Here is a 25,651-nt window from a genome sequence, read left to right as displayed (position 1 = left end):
TATTGGGAAGAGAAGACATCTGTAACCATGTCTTGTTTGTCCATGAGGTGTATAAGACCTATCTGATCATGCTACTTTTCTGGCTCAGAAGTGGTAAGACTGTAAAAATGAGAAACCCATCAAAAGAGGTTGCTCACTTTGGCTGTTTTCTGGTGGCTGCCCAGGCAAAGGCTTTGACCTTGCTGTGGGCCCTGAGAGCCATCAGGGAGGTGCTGGATGAGTACCCTGTGCCATTTGTAGGTGGTCATGTCTTGCTGTCACTGAAAGCTGCTTGGAAACTTCTCCACTGATGCAGAGCTTTCCTTTGGCTGTTCGGCAGCTGAGGCAGCTTTTTGGGAGTGCCGTGCCTGCTTTCCCGCCAAAGTTTTACCTGGCCATGACCAAGTCGATGGCAGATGAGAGGCGGTCTCAGCTGGAGCAGTACTTTCAGAATGGTAAGCTTGGCTACAACAGCCTGAGCAGCTTTCATATGTAGGGCTTAAACCTTTGAGGATGTGTCTACAATTGTGACTGCAGGGTGCTTTACCTTCTATACTGAGCTGAGTGAGGGTGTATCTAAAAGGCTGGGGCTAAGCATTGCAGCCCTGTCCTGTCTGTTGGTTTGCTGGCTCTAGAACAGTCGCATTTCTCTTATTTCTGAAGCGGTTGCCTTTCTGCAGCTTTCCCAAAACATGAGGGTGCAGTTTCACACTAAACTTAAGCCAACTTGTCCGTCTGGTGGCAGCCTGTAGCCTGGCTGTTCTCTGCTCTTCTGGATCAGTGAGCTGAGCCACCCGTCCCTGCTGCTTCACAACTGCCAGGGCTGACACGGGCAGCATGTGAGAACTCAGGGCTGGTGGGTAAAAGAGGGAGGGAAAAAAGACAGGCCCTTGGACTGGTAGAAGTGTAATATTGGAACCGTGCTCTGTATAAACCTCTTCCCTTCAAAGGTTTCCAGGCAGACCTGTGAGAACTATAATAAGAGTTTGTAGACAAATTAAATCTTGAGTGCAATGTATTGTGTTATAAAGCAGGTCTGCAGGATCCCTAGAATGCGTCTCGTGAATTTCACGTAAGCCAAGAAATAAAAAAAATATAACCACTTCAACTACCCAAAAATAAGGGTGCATGAAGGCATGAGCTTAAAGAGTTTTGTAACCTCTGGCCTCAGATACTTTGTGCCAACACTTATAAAACAGAAACTCAAGATTAGTTTTTAAAATGTTAGTGCTTATTTTCTTTTTCACTTGAGTATTCAACAGTTCCTTTTAGAGTTACTGTCCATGCCTGACTGTGGAGTTACGTGGCCAAGAACCTTACTGTAGTCTTGCTTTGGGAGAATAGCAACACTAGCATTTAACAAGTTAGTAAAGGTAGCTGTGCAGAAGCCAAAGGATGAGTAAAGTAGTACTGACTGTTTAACCAACAGTCATGTTGTATGTATCTTTTTAGACACTAGCCATGTTTTTCATCTTTTGGCTAAGTTTGGTTTCCTCCCTCCCCATTTTCCTCTTGTTTTTCATTTACTTTGGATTCAAATATTACCAACAGTGATGTCTTCATAAGTTTTTTCCAAAAGCTACAGCAGGTAAGTTTTGACTTTTTCACCCAAATAGTTTGTTATATGAAAGAGTTGAAATATTATCCTACCTCCTGAGTTCAAAGCTTGCTTTGCTATCTTGTTTTCCTTGTGTTCTTAGGATATTGATCGGTCTTATAAAGCAGCAAGTTCTGATGACAGAGTGCTCTCTGTGAGGCCTGGGTGGCAATAATAATAGTATTGCTATTGTTTTGTCCATGTTCGAACTTGTTTCTCACATGGAAAGAACCATTTGCTTTGTTTTTATATCCTGTGGCGTATCTGATGAATCTTTTGCCTGTAAACAGTTCCCAGAAGAGTCTTTGTGAGAGCTCAATAGAAGGATTACACACATTCTTGGGTTTTGCAACTGTAAATGCTTTTTGGTAGTGTCAGTGCTTTGGACTGATGCGTGTATTGATGACTGCTGTGAAAATGTCATGTCCTCTTATCTTGCAGCTGTAGTGATGGGCAGAATCTGGCATGTATTTGGGTTGTTGCAACTTCGATGACTTTTGAAATACATTTTAATGTGGTCCATGACATGTATGATGTTTTTATGGCAGGCTTGGAGCCTGGATAGCTCTTGTGTACCACTACTGCAAGGTGCCATGTCCCTTCTCTTCCCTTACCTCCTCTCCGGCTGCTGTGGCTCTTATGAGGACAGTAGTGTTTTGGAGCAGTTGGGTGCGGTATGACCCCAACAGCATTTTCAGGGAGGAGATGCTGCTTTAGTTTTCTGGGAAGTGCTTGGCATGCTGCTGGTGCTGCTATAACCTCGATTGCAGAGTTCTGGAGAGAGGGGATGTTTTGAAGGACAAAGTAAGAGCTTTTGTGACTCGAGAGCTCTTCACTTTCTATGTATGTAAGGTATGTAAGAGGAGTTCAGAAAAGCTATAAAAGATAGCCTGAAAACATGTTCCTTATAGAAACCTTTTTCCTATATATTTTGTAAATAAACCGATAGAGTTTATTTACAGTCTCTTAAATTCAGACCTGCTGAAGTGCTCAAGACAGTGAATGAAAAGCCCCTTCCTGATTAGGGATTTCTTTTGTGAGAAGCAGTCTCTCTTCCGATCCAATGCCTGGTATAGCCCTACACATAACTTCCAGCAATTACTGCTGAATCTTAATTAGTCTTGATGAGACTGATAACAGGTCTGCTAAAGAAAGTTAAATCCATCAGGAATGTCTGCAATTCGCCCTCAAACACTAGCTACTGACTTTTTTGGACAAAGTTCTGGCAGGAAATAACTCTTCAAAATGCATGCTTGCAGTGTTTAAAGATGTTTTTTGGCATGCCGGTATTGTGAATTTCTCTTAAATATACAACGTATTTCTGATGGAATGTTAGGTTTTTCTTTACTGCAGGCCCTTTTGGTGAAGAGGGGTGACTTGGTAGGTGCATGTGTAATACTTGATATTTACGGGTTATGTGTGTGTGTGTGCTTATTAAGGCATGTGATGACTGTGCTGCCAAAAGCAATCAGTTATTTTGTGGAGTTCAAGGTAGGCACTGAATTATACCTTAAATGTTAGTGCATGGTCAGTACATTCTCAAGATGCAAAGTTAACCCAAATTTCTGTTCCACAATACAATGGATTTTCATACATGATGTTTAGGCTTCCTGCTTGGCAAAGACAGTAGTGCTCCAGCTTTTTTTTTTTGTTTTCAATTTAAACTTGGCGTGGTTGTGCTTACAAAAATTACTGCTTAATACAAATAGTAGTAGTGCTTTATGTGTTCTTTCGTTATGGTAAAGAACAAACTCCTCAGATCAAATAACTGTGAAAGACAGGAGTGCATCCACTGTCATTAGCTGTGCACAGTGCCTTTAATTGGTGTAACTGCCATCTGAATAAGAATTCATTTTGGCTGTTAAAGAATCTCGCTCAACAAACTGGCTTTGTTATGCATATTCCAGTATTTATTAGTGTACTGCGACTTGTGAGATGCTTTGTGGCAGAGTGCCAAAATTTCTGTAACAGCATTGAAAGACATGGAGTGAAGTTCATCTTTAAAGCCCTCTACTGTTCTTTCTTTTTCCATTGTTGAAGATGTGTAGGCAGCACTTAGCATCCTACACATTGCTTAGGAGTGAAAACATAATTAGGGTTTGAGTGTTAACTGCTACTCGGTGTTAAAACCAGGCATTACCCCAAACTTGCTCTTGTTTATGTTACATTGCAAGAGGGATGATTAATGAAAGAGTCAAGAATAAAACATCATTAAAATGATGAAATAGCATGCTCCTTTTCTGTCAGTGACCTGGACTGGCTTTGACTAGTGAGTCTTGGCTACCTGAAACAAGCGAGTGCATACCTGTACGAGCAACCTGCCAGCAAATGCAGAAGTGGCAGAGAGACTGCGCTGCAGGTGGCGATGAACAGGAAGCAGTCAGCCACTGCTCTGCCACCACAGCTATTTATTGAGCACAGATCTGTCTGCAGGTAAAACTAGTGCGGCTTTTATAACAGGAACCTTCAGTTTTAATAGAATGAGAAGATAGGAAACCAGAGGTGAATGAGATTGCTAGGCTAGGGGTTTTTTTCCTAAAAATTCTACTGCTGACCTTTTTCACTTTCATTTCTATCTTTCATTATGAGAGAGAATAGAGCTATCCTCTCAGGTAGTCCGCTAGTGCTTGCTTAATTTTCTTGGCTTGTCTTAAAAGCGGCAGTATTTAAGCTTCTAGCGGAAGATGTTTGTATATGTCACTGACGAAAATAGAAGATGCAAAGGTGATCTGCGAAAGAACTCTGCAATCCAAGTTGATTGTGAAGCAGATAAGTTTATGACAGCTCTGCAGCACTGGGTCCAGCAAGGGTCAGGTACCCTAAGGATGCTTGCACCCCGAACCGCGGTAATTGCCTCCTATTTAAAGCAACAAAACTTACATATTTACATATTTATCACTCTGTCCCGCTTCGGATGTAAATTAGATCTCCTCCTCCTTGCGCAGGCGCAGTCTTCCCCTTCGGGGGTCTTTTGGTGGTCTTGGGGAGGACGTAAGAGTTCCTCGATAGTCTTCATCATGATTGTCCTTTTGAACCCGTCCTCCAGAGTGCGCAGTTCAGGCATAGCTGGGCAGCGTCTCATCTCTTCCTCCCCCCCTCCCCGCGCGACCACAGCTCAAGGCAACATCCCCCTCCGTGGTCACGGTCTGTTGCACAAATACAATTCCTCCCCCATCCCCATCTTACCTAAAACAATGAAGCAGACCTTCAAGTAATCAAGACCCTACTTGAGCACAATGAAGCAGGCCTTCAAGTGATAAAGACCCTTCTTAAGCCCTGGCAAGGGCAGGGGGTTACACTCTTGTTTACCAAAGACAAGGCTAGCTAGCTAATATTGCAGACACGAAAGCATATCACATATTTCAAAAAGAATATTTTCAGATATTTTCTACTTTCCCATATCAAAGGAAAAAATCAAACTGAGTTTAGGACTGTTTTGGTCCTTGTCCTGTGTCTTGCTTCTGAATGGGGTTGTGAAGGGTGTGCTAAGACCAGCACGCCCTGGAGTGGGAGCACTGTGCAAGGACCATGGCTCCACTGCAGCTGCCTGACGGTGTTAAACATGACCTATCTGTAGTGGCACTCGGCATCACACCAATCAACTATATCCCCCTGATCATATCTAACAGGGCAAACTTTTCAAGTGGGGACAAGCCCTTGCAGGTTAACCCTGCTTTCCAGGCCCCTGTTTTTGCCCAGCACCACCTTTACCTGTTGCATAGGTTGTTACAGTTTGCTCCTTACAGCAGGCATGCTCTGGCTCTTTCCCCACCAACCTAATTTCATGGGAGAAACTGTCACGGGACAGTGGGGCTTCTGACACATGAGGAAGCAGCTTGGCACAATGGAAGCTTTGCTCATAACAAACATTGCTGAAATATTTACTAACACTACCATGTAGCAGAGTTGAACAACTTAACCCCCAACCTCCCTGCCCCTCAACTCTTCCAAACTTTGCAAACTTGGCTAGTGACCAAGCTGGAGAGACACGTTCAGATGCCCTACTACCTTCAGCTGGTAAAAAAGCGGCACAGTTCTTGCAAGAAGTTGTTACAAGATGAGACCGTTGTGGCTCTGTTGTGTCCTCTCCTTTTTCATCAGGAGAAAGACAGTATGAGCAGGTATGTACATCCCTATTGGTCTCCTTATAATGCAACTCATCTATATCCTTGAATGTAATCTGAGATCGTGGTCTGTCTCTGCATTGGGCACCCATGGAGTTAGGTGGTACATTCAGGATGCAGCTGTGAGGACAGCCAGTCATTCTGCATTTATGAATAAAATCGAGACCTATTTCCTTGCAGCAGCAAAGGTTTGGAGTTCGTGATCTAGGAGGCTGACCTCTTCCAGTCTGTGTTGCTGGTAAACAGCAGCCTTTAGCATGAGCGAAAGGATTCAGGCGTTGGCAAAAGGACAGATGAAAAGTTTGGGTGCTTGATGAAATAGAGCCAACTAGTGCCTGATAACAGGCAAAAAGCAGCGTTCTTATGTGGTCTTTCATCAAAGCACTTGATGTAAGGTGGTTTTCCTTCCGAAGAGCAAGCATGAGGCCAAGGATTGAATGCCATAAGAGAGCTGTGATGTGTATGCTGTTGAGAGGGTAGGTAAAATGTCACCCAGAAATCTGCAGGTGTTACCAGGAATCAAAGCTGGTCTGATCATGGGCTGCATTTCCTTGGATAGAGCCCCTGTCTGTGACCATGCAGCCTCTGCTTCTCTGCCCTCCCAATGCACTTACCGTTTCTGCATGCACGTTTGTAACATTCCTCTGTACTCGCTCACAATAGCTCACAAACGTGTTTGGATGGGTATCTGCACAAACAGAAGTCAGGCTGAGTATCTGCAATTTCAGCACTGCTCTAAAATTGTTTTTTCTTTCATATAAAACCAGGTTTGGTTTCTTATTTATTAACTTCTATTTCAAAAGTGCAGCTGGCCAGAAATCTGAATTTCATACGGGAAGTTCCCATACTTGCAGTCTTTTATTGTGTGCTGGCTGGGGGAAAGATTTCTGGCATAGAAAGTTCTGAAGAATTTTAATTCAAGGATGTCTGTTTTATTTTTGTTTCAATGTTAAGATGCAATTCAGTCCCCTGACCTGCTGTTCTTTTCAAATATGTTGTAATAAGGGCCTCTGTTCTTGCCCTTTCTCCTTTTATGGCCCATGCTTCTTAGCTGAGCAACAAATCCATTAAGAGCTTGCCGAGGGTTCAGATTGGTGTTGTCTTCTGTTAAAACAAAATCACTTAGTTTTCTAATGGAAAACTGGGAGGAGAAAAGAGATATCTAGATATCTTTTTTTTCCTGTGAGGTAACTATGTAATAGAATGTCTCTTTCTCTTGTTTTTGTTTTTGTTGTTTGCTTGGGGTTTTTGTTGGTTTTGTGGCTTTGTTTTGGGTTGTGAGGTTTTGTTTTTTCAAAAGTGTTCTTTTCATCAAAATCAAAACCCAAAGAAAATCCCTTACCAGCTCTGTATTATTCTGCATTCTTATAGTAATGACTGGTCTGTGCTTCAAGCTACTGGGGCAGGCAAGTGGGGAATAGGCAGCAGTTCCTAGATGTTTCAGGAGATTTTATCACGGGTCATGGTGACAGTGTTAAGGGAAGATTCAAATAAGCAGTATTAAGGGATACAAGAAAGTGTCCAAGTCTAGTCATGTTCCCTGAATTTCAGGAGCAAAAGTGTAGAAAATGTGAAAAGTACTACTGAAATGTACCGGTGGGAAAATAGAAGGTGGGGGTTTTTTTATGTTGGTGCCTGTTTTGAGTAGATGAGACAATGACTTGACTGCTTTTTCCAAACTAAAATAGCAGATTGGGAGAAGACCTGAACTTTTCTGACTCACTGCTGCAAATTTGTTTCAAAAGTATTTTTCTGTCCATTTTGGAAGTGGTTGGGATTGCCATCTGTGCTTAGTAAATGGATTATTGCTAACACTGATAAATGATTTTCCCTTTGTATTAAACTTGTGCTGGATTCTCTTGTGTTGTTTTAGGTACATGTCTGTATTTATTTTTCTTCACTTAACACTGTCTTCTCCTGCCTTACAAGCTGCACTGTTTCCTCCTTTTGTTTTTATGTAAGTAAATTTTTTTGGTCTCAACAATGCTTTGCTGATAAGAGACTAATCGCAAATATTTATAACACTGAACAATGTGTGGAGTTTCTGGCAAAGTTTAGATGATGCTTTTCTTCTTCCCCTCATGAATGCTGAGTAGTGAGGTGGCAAGTAGGGTAGAGTTCTGCGAGGTGTGACTCCCTTTGAGTGGCAGAAGGGGAAAAGTGACCTTTGTGTCTGACTCTGGGCTGCACAGTGGATGAGGTGCCTGGTACCCAGGCTGTGAAGGCTACAGGAGCAGCAGTGAGGATCTGGCAGGCGTAGATGTGTGAAGTCCTCCATGTCCTTTCCATGTGGGAGCTTCAGCATTAGCAGCCCACACCCAGAAACAGTTACTGTGGTGTGAGAGCCTTTGCACTTGTATTCATGTCCCAGCACTGCTGCGTCCTGGGTAGTAAACTGGCTACATAGTGACCTGCTTGCTCTTTGTAATGAGTCAGTAGTGAGTTACATGTCTTTATCTCATTCTGATATGTGCATCCCATGTTTGTTCCACATTTCACATACACTTTTATCACTTGTGAAATGTTTCATACCAAAATATGTGCACCAAAGGCATTTGTGAGGAAGTGTCTGTTCCTTCCTATTTAAGGAAAGTAGTAAAGTACTCAGGTAAGCACAGGAGAGGATTCTCAATGTAAGACAGAGGGGCTTTTGTATCTCCACATAAGCAAAGTAATGTTTCTTTTAATTAAGAGTAATGACTAGACCTTTCTCCTGGATGAGAAGGAAATTAGTTTGGGGATAAAGATTAAATCTGTGTGGATCCCCAGAAGGCCTTCAGACAGGGCACTGGCTAATGCCTTGGGAAGAGGTTCTCTTGTTCTTTAATACGTGCAAACTGATGTGTAGGCGTGCAGCTAGGTGAAATACTAGGTGTCAGGAAAACCTGTAGGAAGTCTGTTTAAATAAGAAAGATTTGTTTGGTTTTCCTCAAAACTTTTTTGCCCTACATATCTACAAACTTTTGACATGTTCTTAATTTTTAAATGTTGTGGAAGAAAATACTTTTTGTTTGCATTTGATCTTACCTTAAAATAACTCTTAATTAAGCCAGATTTACTGGAAATTGTGGTCTTTCTGACCCAAAAAAGTTACCAATCTGAGCTGAGTTAGTAAATTGGAGTCATACACCCTAGCATGTTCTCCAGGGTACCCAAAGAGGGGTAATGGAGCACACAGCATAGATGTCAGCCCTGCCACCCTGCTTTTGCTGACAACGCAGCAGTCGGGAGGTGCTCCTGTGTACAGGCACCATGAAGACTCTGCAGCAAGATACTGAGAGTACTTGAAACCTGAGGGCTCCCAGGGAGTCCCGTGTCTTCCACCAGGCTAGCAAAGGTGGATACAAGACGTTAAAATGTAATGTTGCATGCAGTATGTACAATTGTGGCATTTCCCTCCACTGTGAATCTCAAGGGAAATACCTCTCCTTAATTAATAAAAATGCCAGCAGGACCATTGCTGCCCTCTGATACAGGGCAGTCACGAGGAAGAGGAGCTGCAGCGATGAGTTCCTGCCACTGCATCCAGATGAATCCCCAAGGGAGTTCTCAAACTAGGCTTCAACCTCTTGAAACAAGTCACTGACTTCTCCTGCATAGCAAGGCATGGGGCTTTCTGAGTTTGAGCTCAGGGAAGTCTTTTAGGGAAACATAAAGTGTTGATATCAAACCAGTGGAGAATACCCATTCCCGTGTGCTGCCTCGCTGTTAGAAATGCGTGCTTTACTTCTAGTCTGACCGCCTCTATCATCAGCTGACAGCCAATGGATCTGGCTTCTGTACTTGAGTTTTCCGGATTGCAAATCACCCTTTTATTATGTCTAGACATAAGACAGTTCTGAGGTCACTCATTTGAGACCTGATTTCTTATGACCTAAATGCTTTCAGTTTTCTTCTTTATATCCCCTCTCCATTTGCTGTGGTTTTGAACCTTGTGCACTGGCACTGCACAGTATTCCAGTAGCAGTGGCTCTGGTATGTTAGATACCATAGCCTCGTTAGTCTCACTGCAAATTTCCCTATTTATAGCTACAGGGATGCATTTTTTTCCTTTTGGCAAGATTGTCGCTTTGAATATTCACATGCAGCTGTTTATCTACCTCCTCTTTTTGGAGTCTCTGCTTCCTAGGACAGTGACTGCATCATTCCTACAGGCACTGAGCCACTAGGTAACGTGTGCGCAGCTTAACATCGAAGTGACCCTCCTCTAATTCTGCAGTATCTTCCCACTTGCTGTTCTGCATATGGGGTTTTTTTTTGACATCTGCAAGCTTTAACAGTAACTTACTGTTCAGTAAACAGTAATTGCAATTGTTTATTTTACTTGACTAAATAGGGAAATGGAGCATCAGCATCTTCAGAAGGGCTCCAACATTATGGAAAGCAATAAAACAGTGTTCTGTTTCTACCTAACAGGATACATTTAAGATCCAAACCCAGAGAGCCTTTTTGGATATTTACCTCGCTGATGGCAGCAATATTAGACTTGATATCCAGACATCGGACACTGCAGAAAGAATATTAGAGGTAATGGATTCCTAGAATTGTGTCGAAACTTTCCATTTGTGAGAAGTGGGCAAAAATGAAGATGACTTCAGTCAGGAAAGGATAAAACTCCCTATTTGAAGACATACAAGAATATTTTCTGTGTTTTTTGAGCGGTTTATTGTATTAGGGGGGTGGGGGGCATTGCTGATTTTGCAGATGGGCTTTTTTGGTTCTTACATTTGTCCATAATTTACCTCCTCTTAATGTTACGTGCTCTTATGGCATTTGGCTGAAAGTTCAGGGTTCCTTCATATATGATAGAATCAGAAAATATATACTAGTCCTTACGGGAACATGTTCTTAATTAACCCCAGCTTTGGTTTAGCATAGTGTGGGTGAAAGTGCTTGAACACTGCAGTCAGAAATGATGGTCTAGTCTTGGCTTACGCCGTAGCTGGTGCACTGCTGTTAAAGCTTAGTGTGCAGCTGATACGTCTTGTTTTTCTGCATGCTTCTCCTGTACTTATTGTGTGTCCGGTGATGTTTGCTGTGAAATTGTGGGACTTCCTTTGCAGTACTGGTGTAGTGCTAAGCACTGTGGCTCTGAGATGTCCGTAACAGCTGGTGTAATACATACAGTAAACATTGGATAGTTACATTTTGAAACCAGTAGCAACCGAATGTCATGTACACAACAGGCTGGCTTGTGTTTGAAACTTTCAGCTGGGGTTCCCTTCTTATGCCAGGAGAGGAGGAGCAGCAGCAGAGGCTCTGCATATTTTGTGTATTTGTGTGTGTGCATGAGCAAGACTGAAGCTTCTTCCTCAGTTGCTCCCATTTCCTAATCTTAACAGCAATAACGAAGCACATGCCTGCCAGATGGGTGCTCTTCTTTGTCATGGGAATTGGAAATTTCCTCTCATCGTAGAGAAAATTGTATACTGTATTTCTGCTGTGCCTTTGCCATCTGAGTTTGTGGAGGTGGTTCTCAGCTGGCCATAGGTACAAGCGAGCTGAATTTGCATTCACCGTCCTCCTCGTGTGTTAGTGTGGCTGCAGAACACACAGTATCTGTGCACAGTTACCGTGAGGTGGATAACAGGATAATCCCTGCGGCTCTGTTCTGCCGTGGGGTTTGTACCACCTGAGGCAATGCTTGACCGGTTCTTCCAGGGGAAGGTAAGTGTCAGAGCTGGCCTTAGACCTTGCAACAGGAGACTTGTGGCGTGGGAGATGGTGGAGGCAAAAAGGGGGGGGGGGGGGGGCAGGGAGGTAGGAATTTTGATTTGGGGAGAGGGAATTAGGTGCTAATAGGGTGGAAGAAGCAAGGAGATATTTTTAGATAGGAGACTTGCATAGGGCCTCCAGTAAGGAAAGGATTTGCTAATATACTTTATCAGGCCCAAATTATTAGTATTTTTTAAACTTGTTAGTTTTGCAGTGGGTCAAGGTAATTTCCAAGCCAGATAGTGGTGTTGTATGATGCTTTTGTGTGTTGCATTTATAGATGTTTAATGTTTATGCGGCACTGTAAAGAAACAGTGACATTTGAAATGCTGCACATGCCATTTCTTCTCTTGTGATCTTAAAGATGAGAGAGGACTTTTAGGAATCATTTAGCCTTCATCATTGTAAATGTGCTACCACATTCACTGTTCTTTCACAGTGGAGGCGGATTTTGCAACTGTCACTCCCCTTGTGTTCAGGCAGCATATACTATATACCAGCTTGTGCTTTGATCCGAGAAGTAAGTCAAAATCCTACTGAACCTGGGATCTGTGTTTGATACTCCCGGGAAATGCCATCTGGTATGCTTAGTATTGTGCTACTAAGGAATAACACGTTGAAGCCCTGTGGCTAATTTCTTAAAGTAATTGTGGGGACTTCTTAGCACAGAGGCAGGCAGAAATGAAAGATGGTGCTGCTAATATTCACTTTCTTTGTCTTTTGTGGTTTGGACTTCTGAAACTTTCTTCCCGTTATAGCCCGTGTCTGAACTGAGCGTGAGGCAAGTGATTTTTATGCTCTGCTGCCCTCTCTGGTAACAGCCCTGATACTAATAAGTATAAGGAAAACCTCATGACTGTGTTTTTTAATTTTAACTTGGGACAATTCTTCCCAACCTGTATTTAGCTTGATGTCTACTTTTTTCCATCCACAAAAACTTGTCTACTTTTTAAGCTAGCTGATACAGCTGGAGAAAACTCTTCTGAACTGTGGAGATGAGTGAATTTACGATGCTGTCAGTGTGACACAGCTAGAAGTGTTTTGGGATTGGCAGCCTTTTGAAGAAGACTGAAAACTGGGGCTGCCACCTTATGCTCAGACAAAGGAAGTCCAGCTTCTCTGACCAAAGCATGACTCCTGTATCAGGTTGCACAATCTGCCAGATGAGCTATGACAGGAGTATTCTCAGGGATGTGGGGAGTTTTCTTAGAGTTGCCACACCACTTTCCTGAGCAAACTCTGGAGATTATGCTCACTGCAAAACAATTGCCCCAATCTGATTCAGTGGTTTCTGTGCTCACCTCTGCCTGTTTTTTCTGTCCCCACTATCCCATTGTGCAGCTGGTCCTGCAAATAATTCCTGCATTTTCTGTTGGTGCCACTTCTGCCCTCTTTCAGAGGAGATGCAGAAGGGCCTCAGCAAGCTAAAAAACAATCCAAATGTCAAGCTGGATAGGATTTTTCTTCTTTATGTGCTGTCAATAATAAAAGCTCAACAGAGCTCAAGTCTGCTCTTGTCAGAAGCCTTCATACAGAATTGTAGAACACTACAAGTAAGACTGGTGCTTTCAGTAACAGGACAGGACATATAGATACTTCCTAAAGAAACCCAGGAGGACACTATCAGCTTGGAAGATACACAAATCCTGTAAAAATACATACTTGTGATGCTTGTGAGCAATGTTGTTAGCTCAGAGCACACAGTACTCACTGTACAAGAGGATTTGAGGATTTAGTAGTAAAGATCTGGAATAACATGGCAGCTGCCTTGTGTTAGAGGACACTTAAATGCATGGCAGAGCCATAAACATTTTCTATTTTATTACATTTATATGTTCCTTTAAAACTTATGAAACTCCTCACAAACTCAAATGCTGCAATATGGGAATGGTTATATTTGCTTTTAAATGGGCAGTTAAATGGGATATAAGGGAAAATTTAAAAACTATTAAGTTGCGTTAATAGGTATGGAACATTTCTTCCTTATTCATGCTAATGGATAGCTAAGCTTCTGACCTTCTTTGTTTTTAAAGGTTACATTGTGCAAGATGGGGCTATCAAGAGAATTAATAAAATATTTTAGCTTATTTTTCTTTCAAGATCATGATGTTGGAGCTCTCTCTGGTAAGTTTTACAAGGTGCTTAACTTAGCCCTCTCTTGGATTTTTTTCTCTGTTGTCTGCAGCGACTGAACCTGGGGTCTGAACAAAGCTTGCAGGAGCCTGCTCGGGCTGAAAGACCTGTCCTGTCTGATAAAGCCCCTCAAGCCGTCTCCCGACATGGCTTGGAAATAGATGGTGTGGTGCAGGGGTGGGACTTTCACAAAAGAGTATCATCTCCTTTTCCATTTACAAGACAACCGTAGCAACTTTACCACATGGGAACTATTGAGTGTATCTTCTGGGTAGGCATTTAATCAGATGGCCATACCCACATAAAACAGTTCTTAATTTACAGATCACATGCTGAGTTTAACAATGGGACCGGAAACTCTTTTGTTGTATTTATAAACAGTGTCTGTGGCTTACTTTCCTTTATATCATGACATATTTCCTTTCTTAACTGACAGAAAATTAGATTTAACCATGATGGTACTGATCAAGCTGTAAATCAGGGTTGTGAGTCTCTTTATGGTCATAAAATGCGAAGGGGCGTTTATGTCCTCGTTGGTCTGCTGATGTCCTGTTTCCTACGTGGGCAAGTGTGTAGATGAGGCTGGATCCAGGCCTGGGACTGGGATAGGCTCAGGCCACGCCAGGGAAATGAACACAGTCTTTGCTGTTGACTAGAGTAAAGTTAGGCATTGCAGCCTCTCTGCGTGGCCCTGACAAGTTATTTAGCTTTTTTCAGTCTTCTCACTGGCACAAAGATGTTAATGCTCTTCTGAACCTTTTCCAGATGAAGGTCCAGTAGTAAACCCAGTCTTACTCAGTGGGGTGGGAACTTCACTGTCTGTGTCTACTTCATTTATCGTTCCCCTGCCCACTTCTCTCTGGCTGTGAAAGGTACTTCTGAATACACAGAATCCATGGCTGTTCTATGTCTCAAATGTAGCTGGATGTAACACATTTATATACTCTTTTGCTGCAGTTGCAGATGGATTTATTTTTGCCTTGTATTGTGATATGATCAGATACACGGGAGAAAAGGAAAGTTTTTAAATTGATTACATTTCTGTGCATCTTTGATATTGCTCATAGACAAGTCAAGTCTACGTGTAACCCACAGTCCACTGCCAAAAAATGTTTAAATGCTCACATGCTTAAAATCACGTGTTTAAGTGTTCTGATGAATTGTGGTATTGACTTAAAAATAAACGTTTACAGGTTTGAGCTTTTAGACTTACTTTTTTTTAAAAAAAAAAAAGTGAGAAAGAAAGTAGTGACCTCTTCAGAGTGACATGCTTTTCTTTCTGTACATTAGTCATACTGCTCTTGTCTGGTGTTCTGGTCAAGAACGCTTTTCTTGACTGGTGCTTCCAGTCCTTGAAGCTTTCATCCACACACTCTTTAAATGCAGAAACATCTAACCTGCTTAGCTGTGTTTTGAGAGAAGGATATTCTGTAAGAGCATAGACTAAGGGAGTAGACAAATTCTGTAAGTAATAGTTATGTACGTTTAGACTCAGAAGTGAGGAAGATCACTAACCTGTCACCTTACTTTACCCCAGAATTTGTATTTGTTAAGTTCTCTTTCAAAAGCACATTGCTAACCAGCACTAACTGATATATGAGGGTAGCTGGGCTGTTTCACTAGTTTCACCAAATGTCTCTGTGGTTTTTCTTCTTTTCCCAGTGGTGAAAAAAGTGGCAGAATTTGAACTTCCTTATGTGAGTCTTCAGAGCATGAAAGAGTTGCACTGTAAACTTGGGATCAGGAAGTGGTGAGCAAGAAGCTTAAGAGAAACTACCAAGATGCATGACAACTGCTATGAACAGAGAAAGAAATCCCTTGAATAACTTAGTTACAAAGGCTTTAAGCCTCAGCAGCTTGACTGTTTTTCTGAGGCCAATTTGTAATTGGAATTGACTGGTTTCTATGGCCCTACACGTTTTAGATTTTATCACTGCAGTATTCCTGATGTGTCCTTTACTGCAGCTCAGCTATTTATTCCCTCTCTCTTTCAGAATTCATAGAGAGGCGCTTTGTGGCTGCTTGCCTCCTAGTTTTTATACCTACATAATACAGTGACCGTGAATGGGAATATACCTGTAAACAATTTGGAGAGAACTTTGAGTTCTGAGTTGCAAGCTGCAACTCTGTTTGGGCAGAGGTGGATTACCTTTTATCTGAAGTGCCTATTTCTATATACTAATGCACATAGTACATGGGGCCATAGCTTGAGCATTTCTTTTGGTAAGTGGCCTAGCTTAAGCAAGAGAGTGCTCTTCCCCCTTCACTTGATTGCACCTCAGGCTCCACCTCAGTTATGCTGGTAGAACTGTGTGGGCAGACATGATGAACTGGACTGGCGAGGTAACCTGGCCTAAAAATAAGTTGCTGGCTGTTTATATATTATTTGGTTTTGCTGGCCTAGTTTTGGCCTGGGATAGTCCCCCAGTCTTGTTTGCTGTGCAGCAAACAGTTATGCTGACTTGTGGGGAAGGATGAACCCCCGGGACAGGGAGTCTGGTGCCAAAGTCCCACTTGTCAAACAGTGCCCTGAGGGTGCAGTTAGACTGTGTAGCGAAGCCAGGCTAATGGCTTGCTGCTGCGGTTGTGGTCTCGTCTACTTGTCCCTGCAATGAAAAAGAAAAAAGGGAATAGATTTTTGCACGCTTAGTGAGTTGCATTGGCTGCATCAGATGACTGCGAGAGCAAGGACTGTAGTTGGGAGCAGAAGAGGAAGAACAGACTGTGCCTTTTGGTGGCAGCAAGCAAGGTTGCTTGGCTTGAAGCTGCACAGAAACCTGTTGTTTGATGCTTGTAACTTGTTTGATTTAAATCTACTGGGCTAGAACTTGGCCTCTACAAAGCTTTCTCTGTTTCCCTATATGTGTCCTTTGTAAACTGGAGAACCTAGCAGTCTAATGAAAGCACTGCGTGGTTCTAAGCCATGACAAAGTGACTGTCTGAGTAGATACTTCTCCATCCAGTACTGCTTCAAAGGACAGAGGTAGAAAATGGCAGTCCTTGGGTTGTTCCCATGCCGCAGGTGGCATATCACCTGTGTGATGTGAGTAATGCAGCCGTACCACCTATGGAGCCTGTGCTGCTTCTTTTATACTGTTGTGTAGACTTACCCAAGCTGCTTTTAAATAAAGTGGCTCAAGCTAGTTGTTGCAGCATGGCACTTGGATAACTGAATATTTAACTTGCTTTGCCGCTGTACTGATCTGATCCTGCAGCAGTTCTAGTTAGTACTGCAGCTAGCAGCACAAGGCGAGCTCTTGTATGTCAGCGCTGCAGCGTGGCAGTGGATGCTCAGGGAGTCTTACCAACTTTTATGTAGACGAGCCCCGAGTTGTTTGAGAAAAGGAGGGCGAAAGTTTTCGTTCTAAATTGGAACTGTTATGTTTAGTACCACCAAAATCAAAGTGGGGAGATTGGATAACCTGACTTTAGTTTATTCCCTCTCTGCTACAATGGGTAACGAATGAGTATAGTGTACACTTCAAAGTCACAACTGTTTGGTTTTGGTGGATTTTTTTTTTTTTAATCTGGTAAGTAATGGGATCTTTCTGGGTTGTGCTCCCATCATATTTAGCTCAAAAATCAAAACGCCATATGTAAGAGCATATCTTCATATTTTATGACTTTTTTTTCCCCCCCTTGGCATGGAAAAGGTATATGGATTCTTCTCTTGATACACTGCTGATGGACTGTAGAGCTTCACTGAATTTGCTATATATGCAGGTAAAACTGAACTGTCTTTAGAATTTTAACAGTTAACTTTCACACATTCAATTAATATTTTATACAAATTCTTGAAATGTTTGTAAATGATGCTGTTTAACACTATTTTGTTGTGCTTTTCTAAGCCATGGATATAGCTGTTGTTGAGCATGTTTGGTTGGGTATTTTTCCTTCAAACTCACGTACAAGAGATTCTAACTCATCTGTGCTTTATGCGTAGGAAAACTATTGCACAAAAAGGGCATATTTAGGTGTCTGTCCCCTTTGTTGTCAAGTGTATATATATGTATCTGTATGTCTTCAATACACAGGCACTCTGCCATGATACAAGCACATCTTCATTCTGAACTGTAGGTGTGGTGAGTTGTACTAGCTTTGGAAACTTAATTCAGGAGTAAAGAACAGTGTGGAATGCACTTGTCCCAAAATCAAAGGCCTTGTTTTAAAAAAAAAAAAAAAAAAAGCTTTCTGTATGTGTGTCTGAGTGTTTGTGTGTGAAAGGAAATACATTTTTGTTGACTCTTTTGTTATTTTTAAAAATTCTTTTAAGGCAATCCAGGAAGTTAAGACGAATTGAGTTAAACCAACAGAAGGGCAGATGCAGGAACTTGAATTTCTACAAAAAAATGCAAGCAAAGCAAAGGTAAAGTAGTATTTTTATATTGTTGATTAAAAGATCAAAGGAGTGGTTTTGAAGCAATGATACTAGAGGCTGTGACTTTAAAAAATACAGCATAATTTTGTGGAGTGGTTTGAGCTGCAGACCCAGGTCTCCCATCTCCTCGTCAGATACTGAGCCACCAAATAGAAAAGGATGGTCCCATCTCTGCTAGCATTTTAAAATATCCCGACAGAATGACTTGGGTCATAAGGGCTCACCAAGAAGGTTTTGAATGTGAATCCAACTTTTCTCTGCTCTCTAAACTCAGTTGCAAAGATTTGTCATCTGGTTTAGGAAATCAGATGGCAATTCAGACTGTTGGGACTGCTGTTCTCAGTATTTCTTACTAGTTAGTTTTATCTCCTATCTGATAAGCATCCAAAAGATCTAGCTCATCACATCCAGTGAAAAAAAAATAATAAAGTTTCTAAGTCTGGACTGTGAGCGTAATTCTCTGAATCGAGCATGGACATATTGTGGTGAATCTGTGTCTTCCCAGGAGAAAGAGTATTAGGAATCTGAAAGATTTGCCTTACAGCCTTTTTCTCTTCCCCCTCGGATCACTAGACTTCACTTGCCTTTACAGCAAATTGCTTTAGTTTTGTCTTTTTGGTGCAGTTCCTGGCGCTGATTCGAGAAACGCGGTTCTATGGATACATGCGGCTCGATCCTTGCATTTGTGACTATCCAGAAGAAGGCTGCTCTGTGGACATCTATGTCGGCAATAATGAGATTAACTGCTCCATAAAACTGCCTACTAACCAAACCAAAGAGGTCAGCTTTAAAATCAACAGGTTAAGAAGCTGGCAGGTTACTTTTCTTTTAAGTACATCACTGACTTAGTATCTGAATTTACTTTACTTTCTCATTATGAAAACTAAGGTTGTCAGGGAAGGGCAGGTCTGGGGGGAAGGGGGTAGTCTGTTTTAAATCCCTCCCATCTACCCGTATTCCCCTCCAAACCCATCCTGAAACATATTCCCTTGGCAGCCTTTACAGCAGAGTAAGGCTAGATTGTTTACTGCTATGTTTTCTCCCTGCCCTGGCATTCCATGCTGTACCTTGCCTTCCCCTTTCCCTTCCTGTTGGAAGTAGAGTTGTCAGAGCTTTGGGTGGGAGCAAAGGAACTGCTTTAGCCAGCTTTATGCTTGTAAAGACTCCCCCTTCTTGCCTCCCACTTGCTCCCTCCCCAGGAGGAGTGTTCTGGTACAGATCCTCAGCTGTTTTATTGATACTCTCTATAAAATGAACCTAACTGACTAATTCTGATTTAAGGCTGAACACCTTAATGCTGTTTTTAGCTGTTTCTTCTGTTCATTGGTGGTTGGTTTTTTGTTGTTGGTTGGTTGGTTTTTTTCAGGGTGCTACGAAGTATGGTGAAGACGACACTCTGGAGCTCAGATTTGAATACAATGATTCAGGCACATGGCAGTGGATAATTTTGTACACAAAACAGGTTAGTTCTCAGTCCTTTTAGGAAAGGATCAGAGTAAAATGTAATCTTACAGCCATAGGGGATCTTCAAAAATCATTAGTCCGTCTCTACCACAGCTCTACTAATGCTTCCAGGCAGGTTAACCTAGGACAGAGTTATCTGGGGAGAAGCATTTGAATTCCTAGTATAAGGGAAAAAGGAATTTTTATTTTTTTTATTTTTTTTTCCCTCCATTCAAGAGAAATGTGTAGCGCTCAGCAGTAAGCCTGGGATGGAGTGTGGAGAGGTGCCATTTATTTACTGGACTCAGGAAGTGTCCAAAATCATTAACTGGTCAGACCCACCTAAGGTCAAGGGCTCCCATTTTCCACAATAAATCCTATTAGTCAAATATAAATATATGCCATATAAACACAGGGTAATGGAGGGTGTGAATGTGACATCAGAAGTTGTTTTTTTTTTTTTTACATGTGAATAATTATTAAGATTTTTTTTTCAGGGTGTCATTCCTCCTACTATTTTCAGGCACCTCTTTAAAGAGAAAGGTATCCAGGAATTCAAGTCATCCATCTGGTTACACTGCCTAGCAAATAATCTAGGCTCTGCAGTATCAAAGACAGCACCAGTCTCAGTTTAGGTACAGAGATTCTATAAAAAGTATAGAGCCTGTTATTCAAGTAAACGGCTTCTCTTGCCTCTGAAACCCACCCAGGGGCAGACAGGATTTTTCAACTAAAATCAAAATGCTTAATTTCTCACACGTGACTTCTAAATTCTGGGGTGATGATGCAGTTCACACAGCTATTTAGTAAGTGTTAATTTCCTGCCATGTTTAAGTTTTATGAGAACATGAGCCGTAAGCAGTAAGCTTTTTAGTTTCTTTGTTATTGGAGAATAAAAAACACCCTAGAATTACCTCAGTATTAATTATCCTGTGAAATCTGTTAGGGTTGTGCTTGATGGTAGTGACTTGTTGATTAGAAAACCTGCATGCCACTTTCCTCAGAAATGCGAGGAAGAGCTAAAGGCCAGAGAGGTGCTGCTGTGTGGAAGAAACAAGGGTTGGATTCAAGAGCCCACTGAAGAAAATGGAAAGACTGGATGATTTGGAGCTTAGTCAGAGATGGCTCCCCCCTCCATTGCTGACATCGTAGGATCTTTTGTCTTTGATTCGCCTCTCAGTGCTTGATGCCCTACCTGAGATGCTTCCTGTCGGAGAGTAAGCAGTGAGGTGCATCTCCAGGGTGCAATTCAGACCTTAACTTGGGCTGCATCATCCCACGGAGTTGTACGTGCTCATTGGACAGCATAAGGAACTAAGAACAACTCTGCTCCTCTCTGAGGTGCCGCTGCTAGATACCTGACACGTGGGATGAACATGTACTGCTCTGCTCGTATTAGCTGTGCAAGAGGCGACTCTGTGAGCTGGTCTACAAACTGCAGCGGCCACCTTGTGTAACCACCAGGGCTTTGATTTTTAGCGGTGCTGAGTGAGCTGCTAAAATGAACTCAGCTTCACTTGTTGAAGTGGTTTTGATGCTGATAGTGCCACATTTGATTAACCTCACTTAGCCTTTGGTGTAAGTTGGCAGCCTTTAAGGTAGGAGCCACAGACAACTGGAGAGAATAACTTGCCTCATAAAACCAGTCATAAAAATTCTTATTCTCCACTTTGAGCAGTACCATGAGGGTTAGTCGCACTGAGGCTGGGCTTTAAGCAACTGCAGCTAGTCTAGTGCACTGTAAGAAGAAAATTAACTGAATGAGGGAAGCAATAGTTCAGTAGCTGGGAACTGTAATTTTCTGGTGAAGGAGGAATGGAAGAGCCACGTACATCTTTGAATAGAAGAAATCAGAATGTTCCCTGGTTTGTCCTCTTTAGGCCTTTTTGCTCAGTAGCTGCTTGAAGAAAATGATACCGGAACAGATGATGAAGGCAGCCAAAGAAGGCCAAGAAACAGTGAGCATGTGTGTATGTTGGTGTTGGAATTTGTGTTTAAAAGCAATAAGCCTGCTACTCTCATTCTTTCAAATATGCTGAGAGAAGACCCCTTGAGGAAAAGGATCTTGCACGTTCCAACATTTCAGTATGGAATTAATTGACTAAAAAGTACATCTTTGCTCAGTTTTATTGAAATAATATCCTGAATGTTAAAGATGTTTATCATCACAGTTTTAATAATCTGTCCTGCATTACCTCTCCTTGACTTCAGTTTTTGCTGCATATGATAAAGGACATCCATGGCATAATTTCTGTATGTTCTGTACTACCCTGTGGTATCCATTTCTGGCTTTCTCTTTTTCCCCACTTCATTTGCTTGCTCCATCTGCTGCAATGTTAGACCAGTTTGAGATCTGTGACATTCACACTGAGAATTTTGGTTTTAAATAGAAGTGTTAATAAAATAAAAATCTGATTTGTAGTTAAAATACTTCTGCTGTCTCTTGTGTAGGCCTTTAAGGATGAAAATATGTTTAGATACTTGTTATTTTTAAAAATAATTTCCAGCATTAATATTGCCTTTGTTTAACCTTGTGATAGCTAAAGACTTTGAATGTCTGCTAATTGAAAACTTCTGAAGAGAAAAAAGGAAAGGAACGTGTGTGATCTTCTAGACCCATGCTGATTACAGTGAGCAATGAGGCAATGAACAGCATGGTTTTCCATAGCTTTAAACTAGAAGTGATTCAGAAGAAAAGACCAATTTTAATTTTGGAAAAAGTTGATCTCTTTCATTCTAAGTTTATTTGTAAAGAAAGTACAGTAAGCCTTTAATTATGAAGATGAGCAATCATTAAATATTCCGCTGTTGATAGCACTCAGGTAGCTTGGACTAAAACAGGATTATGAGAGAAGGGTGTCTACGCCAGTTCATTTCCTACACTGTTTCTGCTGGGTTTAACTGAATGTTTATTTGCTCAGCGTATTTTGTTAGAGTACTTGGCGGACTATTTAAGCTTATTGTAAGTTTAAATTTTTCAATCTATTTAGAATATCAAGATGCCTGAATCCACACAAAGTAAGAAATCCAGCATCCAACAAAAGCAGGTTAGTGAGTGAGAAATTGTCTCCAAAATGCAAATACAGTGTGTCTGGCTAGTGGTGCTTAGCCCAACCTCTGTTTTTGTGGTTAGAGAAACTCCTAATAAATTTAATGGGAACTTCTCTGGGTAGGAAGAGGAGCTAAATTTGAATTTTGGGAGAAAGAGGAGGGCAAGAAGCATGTCTGAATAAAAAAAAATCATTTTAGTTTGATGGGTTTAATGACAACTTGCTTCAATTTATTTGTTTTTTGTGAATGTTTGAGACATTTGAAGTTTACAAAAAGCCAAATCAACAGAGGCATGTGCTGATGTGGTTTACAGACTTGTACTTGGATTCTGCACTGGGATTGTTTATGCATTCTTTTTTCCCTGTAGTTGGGAGTTGTACCCATTTGGAAAATTGGACACGTTACATGTCTATAGATATACATTCCTATCATGAAAAAGATGTAATTCCAAGTTCATTTGCTGGAATCAGTATTCATAGCTAATGGTTCCTGAACAGCTAAATGGCTAAAAGGTGTTGCTTTTCCAAGTCATTTGTTGAATACGAGACGATTATTCCCTTTCCACAGTGTGTGATTGGCCAAAGGAGAAATATTTCTAAGAGGGAAAACAAAAATCTAATCAGAATTCAGAAAAAAGTAATGTTGCTTTATCTTCAGAAACAGCATAAAACTAATGACTGAGTGCTCTTCAGTAAGCAAATCGATAAACCTGTGTGGTGGGTTTTCCTGCCTCTTTCCTAGAAGTGCTCTGTACTTGTCGCTGCTGGAAAGAAGGTTCTAGGTTAGGCGTGGCCTTCAGCATTCACAGATAACTTGCAAATGACAAGGGAGACAACATTGTCTGAATAGACTTGCATTTGATGCAGAACTGAAGTAGGCGGTTCGGTGGCCTTGCTGTGGTGCAGCTTTAGCAAGGACCAAGCTGTGTGCCATGCTGGGCTTGAGGCAATTGTTCTGACTTGAACACGCTTTAAATACCTCCTCAGTTGTGAGCAAGACAGGCTGTGAATGGTCCCTATGAATTTTTGTGAGGAGAGCAGCCTTGGACAGGGCAACATAAAACCACTGAGCTTATCAGCTGTGTCTCATTGGTGCAGCGTCTGATAGGAAACTCTGTGAACTAAGAAAATGACAGCGGATCATTAGAATGGAGTTGTTAAAGCAAGTCAAGGTAGGCTGTTGTGTTAAACAGTGATAGTATGGCATGCTGTGCCTCACTCTATACAGCACGTTGAAAGTGGTTTAAGTCCTCGTGCAAGTTGTGTTATTAGACAGAGAATTAGTACAAAATCTTAAGCCATGCTTAGCTAACTTCTAAATGCTGCAATTGCAATATTAAGGTTGTTAAGGCTTCGCTTTCCTATTCCTCTATTTCTCTTTGCAAGACACTTGAAAAATGTATTACAAGTGTATCTTTACACATTCTCATTTGAAAAAGTGTTTTTTTGAGTTGGGTCTCTATAGTTTTGCCATCAGTATCCCCAAGAGTCTTAGAATTCTTTGCTCTGAGTTGGTGGAAAGTTTGACTGCTGTCCAAAGAATCTGAAAAATTACACCAAATACTTTCTGCTGACTCATGAGAAGAAAAACTAAACTTTGTTTTTTGTTGCGATCCTGTAGGGGTACACTGGTACTACTAGAGCAGCGTAACAGTCTGCAAATTCTTGTTTGAACAGACAAGCTGGTGCAGCAGTAAGATTTAGTAGGAAAATCAAGAACAATTTGTTGAATTGAGGTAAAAATGATTTAACTAGGATGCAAGAGGTGGACTTTGCAGATAGTGAGTTGTGGTGTAGCATGTGCCCACATTAGGCAATTGTGCTGTTGTGTCTTTTTTTCATACCTCTTCTTCGGGATTTCTAACTTCTACAGAGATAATCTGGGCAAAACTTGGTTCTAATTTCCTAACGCCTTAATGTTAGGTACTGCAGCATGGTTGCCATAGCTTTGGGATAGACACTTCAGTAGGGTTTTTCAGGACACTTACACGTATATCAAAATACCATGTTGCAAGAGGCAGAAGAAAAATCTGTGCCATGATTTTTCCTAGAACAACCAAAAACAGCAGATACATGCGATGTAAGGGTATCGTTTGCCTGCTTATACCTGTGGGGTGATATGGTGTTAGGGGAATCGGACAGCACACAGTACCCTTTAGGAAAAGGAGAGTTGAAAGGTATCGTTTATGCAGGTGTTATGGTTAAAGTTAAGAAGGTGTGATTAACAGTAGCCACCCTGATTCAGAAGGCCTAGTAGGCAGCGAAAGTATCTGCACGTATGTCTTTGTGGCACTCTAATGCCAGATACTGTCGATGTTGGCACGTTTGGAACTGCCACTCAGTCTGCACCACACTCAGTACATTGCAGTAAACCTTCAGAGGAGAAACAACTGTTCTTGTGTCCTGTTCCAGCAGCAAAAAACCCCTGTTCTCTCTGCAATGCCAACATGAGATCAACCACTGCACCTGAACAGTACCATGTCAGATTGTCTAGCGTATGTTTATATCTATAATTATTGAAATGCATAGACTCTTTTTAACTGTTTGTTTGTTTCACTGCAGGTAATTCATTTGGGTTTTATCTCAAGGAAAAGCATCTTGGTTAGGCCAAATGAAGACAACTGCGTATTTGAGAAAATAAGAGAAGAGGACTTGTGATAATTTATTTTTCAGATACTGTCTTTCAAAATAAATTGTCTGGGAATAATAACCCATTCTTGAAACCTTGAATTACAAAAGCAAAAAAAAAAAATCTTCAGTGTATTCCTTTGCCTTTGCAGCGTTCTTTATAGTATTTACAACTCTAGTGGACCAGCTGGGAGGGGCGCTGGGAATCTGGAGACATCTGGCATACATGCTTTTTTTTGGCGCTTTTCCCCCAGACTGCAATTGTTGGGGTGGAAAGGGGAGGATTAAATAGAAAAGGTGCTATGATGTTAGAGGAAAAAAGGTGTTTATGTATCAGTTTATAATGTTTCTGTGAGTATCAGTGTAATTAGTGTAATTTGCCACCTAGACATTGTCTGGAAAAGGCATGTATTTCTGATGATGGTTCCCCTCACTAGGACCAGTGTTGTTCCTCTCAAGCAGAACAGACTGGTGTGGTGCCCTTACTGACCTTATGAGGCTTCACCTTTTTATAGCGTTTTCCCTTTACTTAAACTCAGAGAACCTTGGTGCTGGAGAACCCCGGGTGCAGAGGAGCTGTACTCCTGCCTGAGTATTTAGCTGG

At 41.6% G+C, this 25,651-nt stretch overlaps 1 protein-coding gene across 1 annotated transcript; it reads left to right on the top strand.

Moving 5' to 3' along the window:
• Window positions 1-373: 373 nt before the first annotated feature.
• SNX31 (sorting nexin 31) lies at window positions 374-25,077 on the top strand. Its single transcript, XM_086466022.1, is given in 13 exon segments — window positions 374-434; window positions 5,678-5,697; window positions 10,117-10,227; window positions 13,449-13,539; window positions 15,211-15,298; window positions 17,202-17,271; window positions 17,822-17,914; window positions 18,551-18,774; window positions 18,923-18,935; window positions 19,293-19,388; window positions 21,250-21,327; window positions 22,360-22,416; window positions 24,982-25,077. Coding segments are annotated over 13 exon segments (1,095 nt in total). The 5' UTR covers window positions 374-376.
• The last annotated feature ends 574 nt before the right edge of the window (window positions 25,078-25,651 follow it).

Source organism: Leptosomus discolor, chromosome 5 (assembly GCF_034619465.1).
Source record: "Leptosomus discolor isolate bLepDis1 chromosome 5, bLepDis1.hap2, whole genome shotgun sequence".
Lineage (NCBI taxonomy): Eukaryota > Metazoa > Chordata > Aves > Leptosomiformes > Leptosomidae > Leptosomus > Leptosomus discolor.
Note: the sequence above shows the minus strand (reverse complement) of the source record. Positions and strands in the feature narration are given on the sequence as shown.